Source organism: Erigeron canadensis, chromosome 6, assembly GCF_010389155.1.
Source record: "Erigeron canadensis isolate Cc75 chromosome 6, C_canadensis_v1, whole genome shotgun sequence".
Classification (NCBI taxonomy): domain Eukaryota; kingdom Viridiplantae; phylum Streptophyta; class Magnoliopsida; order Asterales; family Asteraceae; genus Erigeron; species Erigeron canadensis.
The window spans coordinates 39262724-39282331 of NC_057766.1; the positions used below are offsets into that span (position 1 = coordinate 39262724).

Sequence of the window (19608 nt, forward strand, 5' to 3'; positions counted from 1 at the left end):
GTAAAGAGAAAAAACAAACAAAACCCATGTGAAACACGTTAATTCGGCCCCAAATAGACTTTAATTGGACCGGACCAATTTAAAAGAGTTCTTAAATCTTTAGTAATTATATTTTCCTACTACAATTTTCCTTGGGCTTCATATTTTTGCGATTTGTTCGCCTGCACTTGAAACTTGAAAGTTATATTCAGCCAACTCCTTACAATGAGAACTAATATAGTATCAAAACTACTGTTAATTTTTTTTTTTTATCATATACGTGTTTTATTGGTAAATATAGTACTCGTATTGTCGTATATTATAAAAGTTGAATTTTATTGGTTAATCACACATAACCCGAAGGTAATATTAGTATCAACTCTCATAATGTAGATTTTCTACTGTTGGTAACATCTTCCAACACTTTGGCAAATGAAAACTATTTAACAAAAAAAAATTTAAAAACATATAATACACTAATTATAATCTTAACTTTTTTTTTTCTTAGAAATGTCACTCTTAATTATGAAAGCTAATTATGTGATCTTTTTTCAAAGTGTATGTGTAGTGGGTACTCGTATGCATGCCAAATCATGAACCACAACCCCGAAATGATGTTTTAGGAACCCACCATGGTCCATAATGGTCATCAAAACATGGATTAGTGTTTGACTTGGATGGGTTGGGTTCATGATCATGACACACACACACATGTGACATCATGATTAACATTAGAAAGAAATATAAAAAAGATGGGGAAAGGTTCACTTATTACCCAACATTACACTTTCTATTCGATTAATCATGCTTCGAAGCGGTTTTTTTCCTTGTTTAATATCACTATTTTAATTTGTGTAAACACGGAGCATAAAAAAACTCAAGTCGTTTGTAATCTTTATCTTTATGTGTTTTTATATGGTAATATTAATATTAATGTAGTCTGCATTATTAAAAAAATATAAAATTTACATAAAATAATAAGATCACTTAGATTAGTTTAGTGGTCACTTCGAAACAACTAATGTAAAAAGATAATTGTGGTTCATAAGCCTTGATAAATGTAATCGTATTTTATTTATTTTTTTAATTTTTACCTATTTAACTTTAAATCATAGCTAGCTGGCTGATCATTGACGACTACTAGCCCACCCGATCATCTTGATTCTCAAATGTAAGATACGAAGCCATCAACTAGAGGAAACTCATCAGGGATTATAAATGAGAGAAAAGGCTCAATATGAAACCCAATTTTTGTTACATGTGAGAATCATGCTCATGATGTCTTATTATTAAAGCCATTGAATTATTTACATCAACCAAATATCATTAGTTTACCTTAATTTATAACTTGTATCGAACAATGCCTCAATCTATAAAATATTACTCGTAAAACTTAATATAAGTAGATTATTTCGAAACTAAAAACACATTTACAACAAATGTGAAAACCAAGATATTGAGATAGTATTTGCAGTTTCCCAAAACCATGGTCAAAACTGGATTATTAGGAGATTAGCCCAATGTCAAATTCATTGGAAAAGGATAATTTCTTATTGTATTACAGTATTATGCTGATTAAACTAGTATTAGAATCCCATAAATATGCGTGTAAGCAAAAACAAAAACTTGTGTTAATTAATGACCCCAGTGGGGGAGCACCAATTTGAGCAAAAATTTGAACATTTATAAAAAGGAAATGTGAGAATAAAAATAAATAAAAGAAAAAGGGTCAGCTTTTGAGTTGACTTCACCTCCCAAAAAGTCTGCAAAATTAGAGGTGGGAAAGGGAATCCTATACCCTTCAACTAATTATTACTTTTAAATAAACTTAACTTTTGAATTAAAATTATTTGCACCAGTTTCGTCCATTTATATGGAATTTTCAGGTCTTGATCAGATAGTATTTGATGCTCCAACTCAACAATATATAATTATATATACATATCTTGGGTTGGGTAGTAACATATGTGTATATATATATATCAGATAGTAAGTATTAATTTGATGCTCCACATCATCATTAAGTAACATGTTTCGTGGCCCGTTTAAATGATCAAAATTATGTAATATCCATTTTCGTGATCGTTTCTAAATCACTCTTAATTCTGATCATCTCAAAATATTTACCTAGCGATCGATCATTTTAACCTAAATAACGATTTTATGAAAATAATCAATTATGTAGCTGCTACGTACCTCGCCTTGACAATGGTTAGCTAACAGAAATAACATGTTTTTCAATATCAAGAAGCTCATTATGCAAAAAGGAATTCTATGAATAATTGAATATATATAATATAGTAGTGGGGTATGCAAGAGTGTAAATTTACCGAACAGACAAATTTACACCCATTCGCAAATCACTTTTTTATATTCTTCATGGCCATATTTTATTTGTGAAACGGTCGAACAAATTAAGTGTATCTACGTTCTAAATAAATATTGTTGTCAAATGTCTTTATGTGGGGACATTTGCATGAAACATGTTGACATCAGTCATATCAACATCCAATGTATACCATCTGTGTATTGCGTTTGCGGACTAGTATTTGTTTTACAACCATTGCTTTCGTTAGAATGCATTTTGCAATTCTAAACAACTCATGTCAGCGTGGGTTAGCCTATATTAGGTAAAATTAAAATTTTTTGTCGAAAATACAAGGTTACAGCCCTAGCTGGCCGGTATAAGTATTTCTAAGATATTATTGGGGGTAATTTAAGTTTACAAAAAATATTAAACAATTTATGTGTGGTATCATGAAGTAAGCTACATGGGGTCAAAAGAGTACGACCTTTCATAAAAATAAATGGATGAGATGATGAACAATAATAAATACATTATATTTGTCAATTTTTAAAGGTTAAGAGAATTATCATACTAAAGTTTAGAGGATATATATCATTTTTTTCATTTAATCATGTTTAAAATTAATGATTAACTATCCTAACTAAATAGTTTAAAAATCCTCTTAAACATAAGATGATTACAAGTGACAAAATCAAATGATAAGATAAAAAAAAAAAGAATAAGTGGATTACATTTGTCATGTTTTAAGATTGTTAAAAGGATTATTAGTTTAATTTTTAGTACGATATATCATTTTCCTTAAAAGTAATTATTTGTATTTTGACGTATTTCTCTAAATTTGATGCCATAGAATGTGTTTCTGCTCATTTATTATTGCTTGCTTGCTCTGTCCCTAGCTGCATGTTTATTTGTATAGACATTAATTCGTAGTAATGGTTATACGGGTATTTTATTTTTTTTCGTGATGCAATATAAAAATGTATAAACGATAGTTCTTACACTTGATTAAAATGCATGCATGTATAAGACAGAATAGTGGTGGTTTAGTTTGATGGTTGATTCTTTCTTTCTTTATTAATGGAATCTGTACATCTCAATTTCATAACATAAACTAATTAAAACACACACACAGATCACACTATGGATCATTGAAAAAACAAGAATGATGGTATAAAAAGGAGGATAAAATTTGTAAAAGAGTAGAAGTTGTGTTGTTGTTAGTAAATGTTGTCTTGTGGGGGTAGGGAATATTTAACTTTTGCACCCCTTAAAAAGATGGGGCATTTTTTGGCTTTACGAAGGGAGTAAAGTGGGAACAAGAGCTCCACTCAACTACTCGTATCAAGAATCATGTATTTGTATTTGTACTAATATTAATTACCAATATGGCACCTTATTCATTACGGTTTTATGTTTATGTATTTATATTTTCATGAGAAAATTTAATTACACGTATTATAATCTTTATTTGAGTTTGTGATTCTTGTATATGTTGACAGGGAGACATGTGTGAATATGTTATGATGCTGCGTACAAATTTTCGAATTATGTTGCCATAATGTAAAAATATCGAAGCGAATATAGATGACTAGCTAATACTCTAAAAGCATGGCAACTTTTAGTAAAATCATCCGCAATTTTTTACATCGCTACCTTTGAAAATCACTAGCTACCACGTCACCAACCATCACCGCCTTCTCTTTTTTCATTATAAATCATCTATCTTTATAACCTATCCAGTTGCGTATTCATAAGTTTATGAGGCCGGGACGTACAATAACAAATTATGGAAGTACATGAAAACTCAGGTGCTTAATGTACTCGTTAAACTTAAATTATATAAAAATAAAATAAACGTGATTTTTTCGATTTTAACGGATCAATGTGTTGTTAAACACTTAAATAATGAAAATTAGTTAAGCACTATGTTAGTTTTATGGATTTTTAATGCATCAAAATGATGTTTTTAAGTGTTCTCACCGTTTTTATTTTAAAAGTGTTCTCACCGGATTGTTACCCTATATATATATATATATTAAAAGAGTAAGAATCCTAGTCTTTTCAAGCCTTCTTCAAATCTAAAGTTATGCTAAAAAATTGCCACCTAAGGTTTATTCTATGTGTCATCTCCAAACTTTTTTATATTTATTTTTATATAAATTTAGATAGATTTGAATTAAATAGGTAAACATTATATTAAATCAAACATTATAATTACAATTATTTATTTGAGACATTAATTCCATCCGTTTTTTTTAAATTATATATTCAATATATATTTTTTTAACAAATCTAAGTTTTGATAAAATATTCAAGCATACTTAACATTAATATTATGCTAACTAAACCAAATTTTAATTATCCATATCATATCAAAACCTTTAATAATTCAATTAAATAACCACACATCGTGCGGGTAAAAAACCTAGTATATATATATATAACTAGTAAATATTGAAAGTGGTCATTTTAGTAAAAAGTGGTTTTAACGTGGTAGGATGTTAAGAAACCTTTTTCAGTTAGATATATACTTTTTTTTCTTCATGTAATCAATATCATTACCTTGAATACCATGATAATACATAATTTCCTTGATTGGTGAGGTGTTGGATGGCACGGGGAAAATTATTCTATTTCTTAAACTTAAACTATGAGGGGGAGAGGGGTAGTTGGCAAATTGGTTAAATTGGTAAAAATTAAACCAATAAAGAGATGCCAAGTGTAGTAGTAAAAAACTTGCCAATACTAGCCGAAATCTTGCCAATTTTGTGGGTATAGTGCTAAAACTTGTCAATTTGCCAATCCCAAAAACTTACAAAACACACCCTAAACTTTTATTAAATTTAAAAACCAATACAAATACAAATTAAAACTAGGATTAAAAACAATACAACTAGAAAACAAATAACAAACTAAAACAAGTTATCACATGGCCACCCGTATTTTTCGGCGATATCGCGTTTGCGTTGCAATTGTATGCTACGCATGGGCTCGACCAAGTGTTCGTGAGGTGCACCAAAGATTTGGAGGTCTAGTTCCATCGTCTTTTGGCGTTGAAACTCGAGTTGGGATTGTAGCAACGCCCGTGCAAGGTTTTCACGTTCGAGGGTGGCTTCCCCTTTTCCTTTGGCGTTTGAGTCTCTTTTCTTCTTTGTGTGCAATACTCACCTCCCTATACTCCTCAACCGTACCAAGCAAGCCTTCTTTGCTTTTGGCCGAACTTGTGGCCTTGCTACATGATTTTCGAGCAAATGAAGACATCGAGTCCTCATTCAAATCGGGAACTCGAGTGTAGTGGCTCGAAGACTCATCGTTTCGAGCCCTTTTCTCACTCCCGCTAGTATCTTTGGTACAACGAGTGTCGGCCGTAGGAGTATTAGGCTCGGTCGAAGTAGAAGTAGTACCAAAACCACTCGTCGGTGGAACATACGCAAACTTGTCATGTTCCTTCACAACTTTCCAAGCAAGAATATGCTTGAATCCCTTGTTCTTTTTGCGTTTTGCCCACTCTTCCAAACTCTCGGACAAGATTGTCTTATCATTGGCACCGCTAGCCCATCTATGTTTCTACAAACACATAAAAATAACATATATATATATATAACATGGAACAAAAGTATATATATATAAAACATAGAACAAAAGTATATATATATATTAAACGTATAACAAAAGTATATATATATGGAAAAAAAATTAATCATTTGATTATAGATGCCGCTAAACTCGTTCAATAGTGGCTGCATTTTCTTCCACTTTGTGTTCAGTTGATGGTATGCTCGTTGATGTTTTTTTTGTTTGGTATTGTAGTATGCAAGAATCCTATTCCAAAAGGATTCATATCTTTGTTGATCGCCGGTGACGGGATCCGTAAAGATATGGAAATAAGCTTGGGCCAACAATTTTTCATCTTCGGCACTCCACGCGATCGGGGGTGCTCTCGTGGAGGTGGAGATTTTTTCCCCTTCCCACGACCGGGTAGAGGTGGCACCTCCACCTCCTCGCTAGAGGTGTCGCGCACATCGTCATATGCCTCGTCGGGTTGTTCGTGGACATCATCATCATCTTCAACTAAAGTGATCGTGGGTTCAGTGGGTATTGTGGGTTGGGAAGGAAGTTCAAAGCGGCACATGTCGACTTGGACGGGGAACCCATCGCTTAGCAATTGAGAGAAGTCGTGGTCAAGGTTTTGGGTTTCGTTTTGATGTTGGCTAGAAGAACCACCGAAGTCGCGGTTTTGGTATTGGTTTGAAGAACCGCTGAATTCAATGTCTTGTTCGACGGGCCGAGGAAGTTGAAACGGGAGTTGATTTCTTGGTGCTCGGTATTTTTTGGATGACTTTCTTATGGGAATCATTTTGAAGATAATATGCGAAAGAGATGCGATATATGGAGAGTATAAGTAAAATTTTTAGTAGTGAAAATGAAAGTATATGTGTTGTATATATAGTAAATAAGGTAGGCGTAAGTTTTGTAAATTTTTAAAAAAAAAAACGGTCACTTTGACCAAATTTTTTTTAAAAAAAAACGCTCCCAACGTTCACTTGCTTATGCCCAACGTTCACTTGCATCGGCTAAAACTAGTCGATGGAACTAGCCAAACTTGCCGATTAAACTTGCCGAGCCAGATGCTATAGTGTAGCCGATTTGCCGATTTTTGCCGATGAAACAAGCCGACTACACCTCTCCCCCTTATCACTTTTAAGTAAGAAAAGTTATTTTATTTCTTAGTGAGGAAAATACTAATTATTTAATTTGTTATTTGACAATTAACACACATATCACTTACATTTGCTTTAGTTCATTTTTTTTAACATACAGAATTACGATCATTATAAACTTTCGAGTATATCAAGCAACTTAGCATATCAATGTTAACAAAAGGTTCATGTTACATATACGATATACCAAAAGATTTAAAAAAGAAATTATTTTAGTTTTTTTTTTGAAATTAAAGGTGAATTTCGCTTGAAACTTCGAGTCGCGATTCGACAGCAAAAGGTCTAGCATACGTTGTTTTAATCAACTCCGCGCTAGAAAGGTTCCTCGAAGTAGAAATGCTTATTTCAAATACTCAATGGGGGGAAACCCCCTATTAATCCGCCAGAAGACACGACAATTAATAGAGGTAAACCATACCCCCTCAGATTTGAAACTGGGTATAACCAAGTCAAGCTCTCATATAAAGACTACCTATATATTAAAGTTGGTGGAATGAAGATTCGAACTTGAGACCTATAGGTCACCAGGGTCCAAGAAAACTCCAAACAACTCCACCAACTCACCATTGATTAAGTTATTTTAGTTAACATGAACTTGGCCACATATATCATATGGGTTACAAAAACAGATAGAGCATCCTATGCACAAATTTGGGTGCATACAGAAGTAAAGGGTGTTAAGGATTTCATATTTCAATTGTTAAAAGTTTATCGCATTTCTTAAAAGTTAAATGCATTTTAAATTGTTTGGATAGTCAATGCTACAGTAATTGGTAAGATCATAGTGTATTACTGTGTAATTGTCTATGGTCCTATTTTAATTATTATTTGCTTTAAATATATTACAAAGGGTTAGGTACCGAAAAAAAAAAAAGTTACCGAATTTTTTTATTTTATTTACATACTATTATACACCCAAGTATCTAACATCATACTCGTAGTAAAAGATTAAAAGTAAAAACTTTAAATGATCAAAGTATCAAACTAAAGTGTCCCTTTTCAAAATTTAATACCACTGAAATAAAAAGAAAACAATTGGTGAGTGGGGTCAATGAAGGAGACAAAAGTCAAGAGAGAGATAGAGAGTTGAAATAAAAATAACAAAAACTTTTGGGATTTTATATATTTTTTATTCTTAATTCAGTAAAACATAAGAATACGCCAATACGGAGTATCTTTATTATTATTATTTTTTAATACTGCTCCTAATTTTTTTTTTTATTCACCTCAAATAGAGTTTTTTATTCTTAATTTACTTTTCACTACGACTATTGATGGGTTTGTGTCAACGGGTTGTTGACAAGTCTAGAAAAGAAGAAAATGTAATATTAATTCGACTTATTAAAAGCTTTAAGTCAAAAACTTTAACTTGAACCTAATTCATCAACCTGAAAAAAAAAAAAAAATTAGACGGATTGAGTTTCAGATTGACAGATCAAGTAGCTTGATAGATTGGGTTCAGGTCAAATAAGTTATATAGGTTGACCTATTGATTTAAAGTTAAATGAGTTGTGGATTGCCAAGTTATTAGGTCAAATTGGTTGATAAGTTGACATATTAGATAAAATTGTATACTTATAAATATTTTTATGTTGTTGAGTCGACCTGTTCACCTGAATGGTCAACTCGAATAAAAAAAACAAGTTAACATATTGATGGGTTAACCGGTCAATGTATTCAAATGTAATTTCGAGTTGAGCCAAACATTGATATCTTTACTTTCTAACATGATTGCCTTACCCAATTACTCGAATGAAAGTTGGAACATTAGTTGACTTTGACATCTCTACATTATTCCTAACTTTTCTTTTACCTAATAACTATGCCAAATTTTAATTCACTTTAACAGCCATTAGATTTATAGTCAACCCAAAATATAACAATAAAAAAAAAAGTTAAAAGGAAAAAAATGAGAACAATAAAAGAAAAGAGAGACATAATTGTGATATTTTACATTTATTATTAAATTCAACTAAGGAAAACTACATATTTCTAACGACATGATGTATTAAAAAAAATTACAAGACACATACCAATAATATCTAAAGATATAGGCTAATAGACCGAGACAAACATATGTCATTGTGTAAAAGAGTCTCACCTAAAGACTTCGTTACATAAATATGTTCGAACGAGTTTAGATATCTAAATAATAATAAAGGATCATTTTCAAAAACGCAATTGTAGATAGGCTTATGAATAATGTTTTCTTACTAAGTTAAAATAATCGTATCAACCATCTTGAAATACTGGGTAATAGAATTTTGGGTTGCGAACAGTGATTTGATTGATGATGAAAAAAGAGAATTCTTGGTTCAGTTCTCCACCTTAACGATAGAAAAAAGGATTGATCAAATTTTATTGAGTTTGACTCATAGTGATCATTTATCAAAGAATGACTTTGCTTATCAAATGATTGAGCAACCGGAAACAATTTACTTATAGTTAATTTCTTATAGAGTTTGAAGTTAGATATATAAAATAACAATATTGTCGAGGACTCGAGCCTAAATATATGGGGAGTGATAAATCTACAACAAGTTTTTGCTATTTACAACAATGTACGCTTTATACAATTGTATACTGTGTAGTATAATATGTACGTTTATTGTAGATGACAAAAAATTGTTGTAAATTTATCATTCCCCTAAATATATCGTTTGGAAAATTATTTACAATAACCTTAAAATTGTACTCGTATTTAGTAAACTGTGAAGGGATCTCTTTGTCATGTTCCATGGTTAAGACTTTTTTTAGGTAGTATAAAAATGACCAACTACACCACTCACTAAACTCTCCTCACAAAACACAAATCAGCCCATCAAAAAGGTCAACACACTTCTTCATCTACTCACTGTACTAGCTCAGTTAACCAGAAAAGGAAAGACAACAACAACACTAGCTTCTCTTTATCTCTCTCCCATGGACATCAAATCAATTCAATCCAACAACAATTAATGGCCGCCACCCACAACACTAAACCCTGAATCTACTTCTTACACCTACCCTTCATTTCCACTCTCATTTCTTGTTTTTCTTTCTCTCTCTCTCTCTCTCTAAAAACCCTCATCGATTTTTGTGCCAAACCCACATCTACTCTCATCAATTAATCTTGAAAATCAAAACCCACTTCTCATTCACCAAAAGATTCAATCTTGCACAATACCCACTTCAAGATCTGGTCTATTTTTTTTCTGGGTATTTTTAATGGGGAGTAAATGGAAGAAAGTGAAAATGGCTTTAGTTTCTAATCTTTGTGTTTACGTACCTACATCTGAAACAGATGACTCACCGCCGCCGCCGTATTCCGGTGGGTATTCCGATGCCGCTTTGTTGTCTCCGGCGCCGGTTACTCGTCCGGCTTCTCCAAGTTTACGTTTGTCTAAAAGCTTCAACAGATCTTCTAAGGTTTATATATATTTTTATTTTATCTTTTTAAGCTGTGAATTTGACTATGGAATCTTGGATTTGTTTATTATTCTGTTTTTTTGTTTATCTTTTTTGGTGACTTTTTTTTTTTTTTATTTTTAATTTTTTGTTTTGTTGTGTGTTTTATTTGCCTATAAAAGCACAGAATAATATTAAGTCAAATTAGCTTCCCAAAGATACCCAATGTCAAGAAATAAAAAGGTGAAATGAATAACTAAAAAGTTAAATATACCATTTATAATTAAATAAAGCTTTATAGAAAATAATTGTATTGTATACTTCATTTTTTTTCTTGAATTTCTGTTATTATTTTCCAAGAAAAAATTGCATGTTTAATCTTTTGTGTGTGTGAGAGAAAGATTATGTAATCTATAGATTTTCTACTAAATATTTTAATAAATTGAACAAAAACATATAAGAAGACCACCATATCTATTAGTCATTTGGCTGCATACGATGGAAGTCTTTCTTTTGTAAGTTTGAAGGTCAAGGGTCTAACTATTGTGATCATTCTCAAGCTGGACCCACAATTAAATTCACTTTTTAAAATGATCCACTAATATAAAAATAATGATGGAACTTGATTGTTTCTTGCTTAATTGGACTCTTGAAGCTTTGAATATTGTTATATATGTATATATGTAAAATGTCAAATTTGATTAAAAAAGTGCATTTTGATTGTTCTTCAAGTTGAAGAGGAAAATGTTTTTGATAATATATTTAAGAGCGCATTGGTCGGGGAAAACTTGGGATATGCGGAATAGATAACAATCGTTTTTGTGACCCTCGCTTAATGAATTTACTAATTTAGCAACTATTTATGCTTTGCATTTCCTTTTCCCTATTTGATAGTATGATCTCACTTTAGGAAAAAGTAAAGATTTAGAGATGTTGGTGGCCTCATTTGTTGACTATGGATTACTGGGGGCTGTTTGCTTCCTAATCAAATAAATGTATTAGGAAAAAGGACATATAGATAATCCAAAAAACAACCAAACATTTGTCTTAACCCCTATGATGAACTTCTTTTTTTAGTTTTCTTGGTCTAAGATTGTAGTTCTTGTTTGTTTTCAAAATTGTTGTCTTACATATTGTCTTTTAGCTACCAAATTCATCTTGTTTTGCTTCATCTTTTTTTCTTTTTGTGTAAATGCATCTTGTTTGACTTTTAAATGTCAAACTAAATGCTTTTCTACTTCAAAATTAGGAAGTTGTTTAACTTTGGGATGAATTGGTACTTTGGTAGCTGCATTAGTTCATCCTAAGGCAACATTGTAAACAAAGAGAGTACATCTTTTATTAATGAAATAATAATATGAATTGTTGTAAATTAACAAGTACATGGCTTGGAGGCTTGGACTTTTAGAAGTTAAAAGTGTAATACTTTTTTGTTGGTTAAAGTTCTAATTTATCAGCTTTCTGTAACTCATGTGATTATCATAACCCCTTGGTTCAAGAATACCATTATTGAATAAATGGTTACATTTGCTAATCAACAGACATGCCTTTTTTGTTCTTTCAGAAAACGTGCACGATATGCTTAGCTTCAATGAAACGCGGGGAAGGCCAAGCTATTTTTACAGCAGAATGTTCACATTCATTCCATTTCCATTGTATAGCTTCAAATGTGAAACATGGTAATCAAATCTGCCCGGTTTGCAGAGCAAAATGGAAAGAAGTTCCGTTACAGGGCTCTGCTGGCTCGGGCCCTCCATTAGGAAGAACAAGAATAAATCCTGTAAATTGGACGCAAGACCATTCGGTGATGACTTTACTCCGCCCAATACCACCTCGTCCAAACAGCCCTCGCCATGCTGCCTCCCCGATTTTTCCAGGTCCGGAACCGTCCGTTTTTAATGATGACGAACCATTGGACACCAAAATTTCAAATAAACCTTCTTCAGAAAATTCTTGTTTGAAAAGGGTATTAGTCAAAACATACACTGAAGTTCCAGCAGTTCCACGATCAAGTGCTGCAAATGATTTTACGGTCTTGATCCACCTCAAAGCTCCGTCTTCCATTGCTGGGATTAAATCTAGCACACACCAAGGTCCCACTTTTAACCAAGTTAGCCAGACCCCACGTGCTCCTGTCGATCTCGTCACCGTTCTTGATACAAGTGGTAGCATGGCAGGTACGAAGCTAGCTCTTTTGAAGCGGGCCATGGGTTTTGTGATACAGAATCTTGGACCTGCTGATAGGCTGGCTGTGATTGCCTTCTCCTCCAATGCTCGCCGCCTCTTTCCCCTTAGGAAAATGTCAGATACAGGAAAGCAACAAGCGCTACAGGCTGTCAATTCTTTGGTGGCAAATGGTGGCACCAATATTGCTGAAGGTTTGAGAAAAGGTGCAAAGGTGATGGAAGACCGAAGGGAGAACAACCCTGTTGGGAGTATCATTTTATTATCAGATGGACAAGACACTTATACTGTGAATGGTAGTTCAAAGTGTGGCGGACAGAAAGATCAGTCAACAAATTATGAATTACTTCTTCCCAAGTCTATTCATGGCGGTGAGGGAAACTCCGGAATCAAAATACCGGTCCATGCATTTGGGTTCGGGACGGACCATGATGCTTCTTCAATGCACTCTATTTCTGAGATTTCGGGTGGAACATTTTCATTTATTGAGACTGAAGGTGTGATTCAAGATGCATTTGCACAATGTATAGGCGGACTTTTGAGTGTTGTGGTTAAAGATGCTAGAGTGATCCTCAAGAGTGTGAACCCTGATGTTATTGTCCGATCTTTAAAGGCTGGTAGCTACAAGAATCACTTGATGGCGGATGGGAAATCTGGTTGCATTGACGTGGGAGATTTGTATGCCGATGAAGAGAGGGATTTTCTTGTTTCAGTCAACATCCCAACAGAGTTGACTTCGAATGAGACTTGTTTGTTAAAGGTGAGATGTCATTACATTGATCCATTCACCAAAGAAACTGTCAACTTAGAGACTGTGGATGTGGGGATCAGAAGACCAGAAAATCTTGGCAATGAAGTTGCTGTGTCCATTGAAGTCGATAGACAAAAAAATAGGTTACAAGCAGCAGAAGCCATGCTAAAAGCTAGAACTGCAGCGGAAGAAGGTGATATGGCACAAGCCATTGATACCCTCGAGAACTGCAGGCGGATTCTCTCTGAGACGGTCTCGGCTAAGTCAGGCGACCGTCTCTGTGTTGCACTGGATGCCGAACTCAAGGAGATGCAAGAGAGGATGGCTAGTAGACACATGTATGAAGCATCAGGAAGGGCTTACATATTATCAGGGCTAAGCTCACACTCATGGCAACGAGCGACGATGCGTGGAGACTCAACTGACCGTTCAAGCCTGGTTCAATCCTACCAAACCCCGTCAATGGTTGAGATGGTGACTCGATCTCAAGCTTCTCTTTTGGGCAGCCCTTCGGCACAAAGATTGGTTCGTCCTATATGGTCATTTGCATCACCAAAACCAAGGTAGGGCTAACATTTCGTTTTTGGGGGTTAGGAAGCACGATTTTGGGTGTCGATACTTTCGTGCTTTAGATGTGTAAAGCAATAAAGGTGTTTAGATTGGGCAAAGGGGTATAAATGGTGAAAGGGGGAAAGATAAGGGGGGTTTAGGTTTCTTGATTTTGTTTTTGTGGTTCAAATGTTCTTCCTTGTGTAATTTTTTGGGGGTGATGTACATAAGGAGAAATGGTTATTTTTTTCTTTCCTTTTTTCTTTTGTGGGGGTATAAGGTTGTAATTGCGGGGGGGATAATTGGGGGTGAATGGTTTGGTTCCATTATGATATGACATAAGATTTAAGACATCTATTGTCCTATAAATGTGATTCTTTCACAAAATTTTTTGTGTTTCATTTTATTTTTACTTTGATGTGGTTGGTGATTTCGTATATGTCCTCTTCCATAACCTGCCTAATGGGATTGGGTATACCGTTGTTGTATGGATTCTCTCTTTGTGAACACTAGGATTTGGGTGGTTTAGTTGTTATTTGGAAGAAAAAGAAAAGTTGCCCATGAAGTTGACCGTTTTCACATAGTAAGGTGTAAGGTAGGTGTACCTTTTAATAATACATATCACGTACAAGTCAATGTACAAGTCTTCCTTTCCTTTGTAAAATATGCAAGGTGGGTCTTAAAGGTTGAAGCTTTATTACAAGTGAGGTACAGCTTTTAATACAAAAGTTATAAGGTGCTACTTTTAATGCACATACAAGATGCAATTGTTAGTAGATGACCAATTTTACATATTTGTAAGCCAAAAAGGGATGATGGAGGCTTTGGTGTTTTTCCATTGTAAGGTACAACTTGTAATGCATTGGATATGAGTGTTGTAATGTTTTGAAGGGGTTTAAACCCTTGTTGCATGAACAATGGAAAGTGAGTTTTGATTGATTTGAAGATGAGGATGAGGTGGATGATGAAAAAAGGGAGGTAAGTTGGTTCACCTTTGGTCACACATGGGTGGCCCATCCATGCCACAATTGGTGTACCATCATAATCATGGCCATCTTTTGATGGTGCATAGCATAGTTATTTGTGGTTTTTACACTATGATTTGCATATTGGTACCTTACATTTTACTTGTATGAAGACATATTAAACATTAGTTTTACAGTTGGATGGGTAATTCTATAAGTTTTTTTCTAATCGGATTACTCGAAGCATGTGAGATTTTTACTTGTATGTACGCGACAATAACCAGGGTGTTCACATGTTATTCAAGTGTTTGATCTTGTTAAGTTCATAATGTTTAAGCTATGGAAAGAGGGTGTGATTCACTGTTGTTTCTTTTAGGTTTGTATTTGATATTTTAGAAGCATATCTTATTCTTTTGAAATTTATGCTAAACACAAACTCTGAATAAAGTTATACACATACACAAGTATACGCAATATAAATATGTTGCGCTTTGAAGATGAATTTGTGATATGATCTTCCAGAATTAACAAGTAATTGAAGAAGATATGAGACTTTTATTGATCAAAGCACTCAATTTTATTGAACAATGAAATCAACTATATGATACAATGGCGAACTTGACAGTTACAACTTACAAGATGAAAGAAGTTGTTACAACATAAAACCCAATATCTAAATTGAAATGAATAACAGATTGGGTATTTATAGACTCATTGAGTAAAATCTGGAATTGTTGGAAGCTAACAAGTTTTCCCGCTTAGTTTATATGTCAAAAACTAAGATATCGCGTGCCCCAAATGTGACCCCATAAAAGTCATAACAATTTGCACCAACATTCCAACATACACTTGATAATAAATTTTGGCAGGAGGTCCTTATGGAAGCAATCTCCTGACCTTGGTACGGTTGTTGTTGTTGATAATAAATATCCCCATCAAACGATAAATCTATAGAACATGAGTTAAGGAATCAGTTGACAAGTATTCAAGTCACACATGGTTTAACCATTTACTATGACATGCTGGCAAATCAGTTAATTTTTCTTCATTTGAAGGCCTAAATTTGATAGAAATTAAGTTTTGAACTTCCATTGTCAATAGATGGACAAAATACACAGCATATGGACAACCCTATCATGTTATTGTCAGTGGCGGAACAAGAACCAAAAGTGACCGGTAGCACAAATTTTTTTCCACTAGTCTTGTATCGGCATAAAGTAACGATAACAATGATAACGATTAAGTTGTTACGATTTTTAGCGTTTTTTTAATGATTTTTGGCTATTTATAATGATTTTGAAGTTTTTTTTTTTGCACTTTTAGTAGTTTCTATTTATCATTTAGTTGTACAGATACGTTTTTATAAGTTTTATTGATTGAAAAATGTTTCAAAAGTTTAAAGTTGGTCACATTGACCGATATCCCATATTTATTTGACTCATAGCACCAATAAAAAATACATCATTTTTTGAAAAATTTGTACTACATGAATTTACCCGTAGCCCCGGCTACCCCTAGGTTGTATGTGGTTCCGCCTGTGGTTATTGATCTGGTCTTGAGATACATTCATTGACTCATTGTGTACCAAATAACTGATTGCTGAACCAGTTGGGGGATCTCTGTTCCAGGAACTGTAATACTTAATCGATGATTCGCAGAAGCACATTTCTGTAATCATTAATTAGTTTTGGATGTACCATAAAACATATGCTTACTGCTCTGTTAATATAAGAGATCAATTGAGATGAGGAAGATACATGGTCCAAATATTTCATCAACAATTTAGTAATGCATTTCCGACTCTCAGTCTCCTTCAGTAATTCGAAACATAACTCGAATGAGACTTGATACGTCTTCTTTCAGAACTTGAATAAGTGATGGGAGTCCAGCAGGCAGTTTCTTGAGGTTGTTGCAGTCGTTCAGGATAATGTATTTAAGATGGGAGAGATGAGATACACTTTTAGGGAACGAGTTCATGAGGTTTGAAGTTAGATCCAACTCTTCCAAGGAGGGCCATGCATTATGAAGATCCATGGAGAAGTCAGGTTCTTCAGTATTATTCCCGTTATGATTGAGGACTCTCAAAAAACTTAGTATATGAATTTCATATACAAACACTTTAAAACCCATCTTTTCTCAGATTTAAGGTAATAAGGCCAGTCTAATGTCTGATTGATGCTGGCTGGCTCCTTATCCCCTCACACAAAATATATCTAACAGACTAACACCAATAGCCTCCTTGTCGATCTCCATGGAAATTTCTAGAAAGCTTTTGAGACTCAAGATTTAGTATACTCGAGAATATGAAGCTAAATCTTAGTGATTAATCCTTCTGTGAAGGAAAACAGATGGGGGCACCTTCAACAAAAGAGAACTGTTTGACAAATTTAGTCACTCAAGATTTGGTACACTCGAGACATTTGGGGAATTTGTGGTTGACAAAACACATAGAATCATGTACTTGAGGTTTGTTTTATGAATTAATGCGTTATTTCGTTTTTGTTTTTTGTTTTTAATATATATATCCTAATACGGGGGTTATGCGGGTGCCTTTGGCACATGGGACTAAGGGGTTCCTATCAATTTACCATTTTTTTTTTACACTAGTCTTTCGACCCGTGTGTCTATGCAGAGAGCACAATTTATATGTCACGTCTATAAGCCGAATTTTGTCTAAACTGTTGTTGTTTATTACCTAAAGATTGCTACTTTCAATCTGCTAATTAGCTTATATAGAAGTAGATACACCTTTAGGAAGTAAGAAAATTCCTATTTTGAGAATTTTATAAAATTGGTGTCATATAGACCAAAATATGGGTCGAAATCTATCTAATGTGAAACAACGTACACTGTAATATGAGAAAGTAACTACCGAAACAAAAAAGACAGTAGAGCCACCTTTACAGTATCGGGTTCTTTCAACCACACCAAGTTTTTTTCATACACTTTGACGATGTTCATGCAGTAATGGTTAAATATTAACAAGTAAAATTGATGTTGCCACATAGTCCATTATTTTTGACCCATATACTTATAAATGGGTCAATTCTCATGTGATGTTTGATCTTTAGTGGGTCAGATAGGTGGAATAATTAGAAGACATGGATCAAAACAGTTCAAAATTCCCTCAATAAATTTAGTTTAAATGCATATAATCTCTTAACTTCAGCCAAAAAATTCGATAAATAATAATAGTTCTTGTAACCATATTTTAGTAACTTTCTAATTCTAAACATGTCTGACTTTTGTACAAACAGTGATTATGGTCAGAGCAACACATTTTGACCAATGGGACAATAATTTATACTGTACTCTGTAAGATTTATCTGAACCCATTGCCCAACCCACCCATTTTGCCTCTTGTAACTTGAGTATATGACATACGAAGTGATAAGAAAATTGAGGGGAAATGTTCTATTAGTTACCACAACGTCATGCATACCAGCTATATAGTCAAGAGAATAAGAAAATTTAGAGTTTGTGATTCAATTTCAGGCTTGGTTTAACATTTTCGAATTGGGTTAATCTATATTTAACACAGTTACGAACGCATGCATATATACCGCCATAAAGGAAGGGAAATCAAAACCTAACTATCATTTTCAGAAACAAAAGTGCAGGAAGGCCCAAACCAAAAGAAGCCGCTACAGAGCATATATCAGAATAGGATGATGAATTTTGGGTGAACTGGATTTTTGAGAAGGATACAAAAAATATGAATATAAAAACAAGTTTACTGCTGAGCCAAACAAACGAATGCTCTATTTCTGATAATAAAACATAAGATGCTTAAATAGAAAAGAAATTAACTGCTATTACTGAATCGTGGGTATCCCATTTCCCACTAAACAAAAAACTACCCTAAAGACTAGGACTACATACTAGACTTATTTATAAAAAAAACTGACTTAAACAAATAAACAGTCAAACTTTGCCAACTAAGCTGTCACCTGGACACCACTTCAATATTGATATTGCTACTTCAACATAGGACTAGTGTTGTGATCACTTCTTCAACTTCCTTTGTGATCCACATGTTGTACCGATAACACACAAACCCATGCCTTGAATGAGATCATGCATCTCAACACATCTATGTGAAATTGTGAATCCATCAGAAGAAGAAAGAATTCTCCCTGTGTGGTATTTTGGGCAAAACGTTCGAATCACTTTTACAAAAATCCAAATGCTCTTCAGACTCTTTTGCTCTTCAGTTGGGTAAGATAACAAATCTTTGTCTTTAGTTGTTATCAAAATTCAACCACCGAGACCAAACCATTCATGATCATATATAGCTAACAATTTAAGTTGCTTGAAACTATATATTTAAAGTATTTTAGTATTAGTAAAACTGGGGATTACTTGGTGGTCAAGGATTAGGAGTTGATTTTTGTATATGTTTGGTACTCAAACTATACGTACATAGTAGATCCAGAAAAGGAAAATTAAACGTGGGGATAAGAGATTTATAACTTGGCGGCCCATATGGAACCGGTACCAATATTCCAACACCCATCCCTATATCGTATCATGACCATTTTCTCATTCTTCCACTGCACGAAGCTACCATCATCCAAGATTAGATGACATACTTAGGATTGTTGTCTTGCATGCCTTGGGCGGGAGGTGAGTTTAAAGATCTCATCCACCATGAACATATTGAGCTCAAACGAACTCATCAACCCGTTTATAAAACAGGTTGATCATATCGATCCATTTAGAAGTCATACTAATTAATCAAAAACTGCATATATAATAATAAAA

At 33.6% G+C, this 19608-nt stretch overlaps 1 protein-coding gene across 1 annotated transcript; it reads left to right on the plus strand.

Moving 5' to 3' along the window:
* Positions 1–9816: 9816 nt before the first annotated feature.
* Positions 9817–14818, plus strand: LOC122603957 (E3 ubiquitin-protein ligase WAV3). The gene is made up of 2 exons (XM_043776825.1): positions 9817–10416; positions 11960–14818. The coding sequence occupies exons 1-2, from the start codon at positions 10216–10218 to the stop codon at positions 13895–13897; spliced, it is 2139 nt and encodes a 712-aa protein (XP_043632760.1). The 5' UTR covers positions 9817–10215; the 3' UTR covers positions 13898–14818.
* The last annotated feature ends 4790 nt before the right edge of the window (positions 14819–19608 follow it).

What these genes read in the sequence shown, in the direction of transcription:
- LOC122603957 (XM_043776825.1), top strand. Translation starts at nt 10,216, where the DNA reads ATGGGGAGTAAATGGAAGAAAGTGAAAATGGCTTTAGTTTCTAATCTT. An exon ending in GCTTCAACAGATCTTCTAAG is followed by an intron (nt 10,417 to 11,959) that starts GTTTATATATAT and finishes TTGTTCTTTCAG; the next exon opens with AAAACGTGCACGATATGCTT.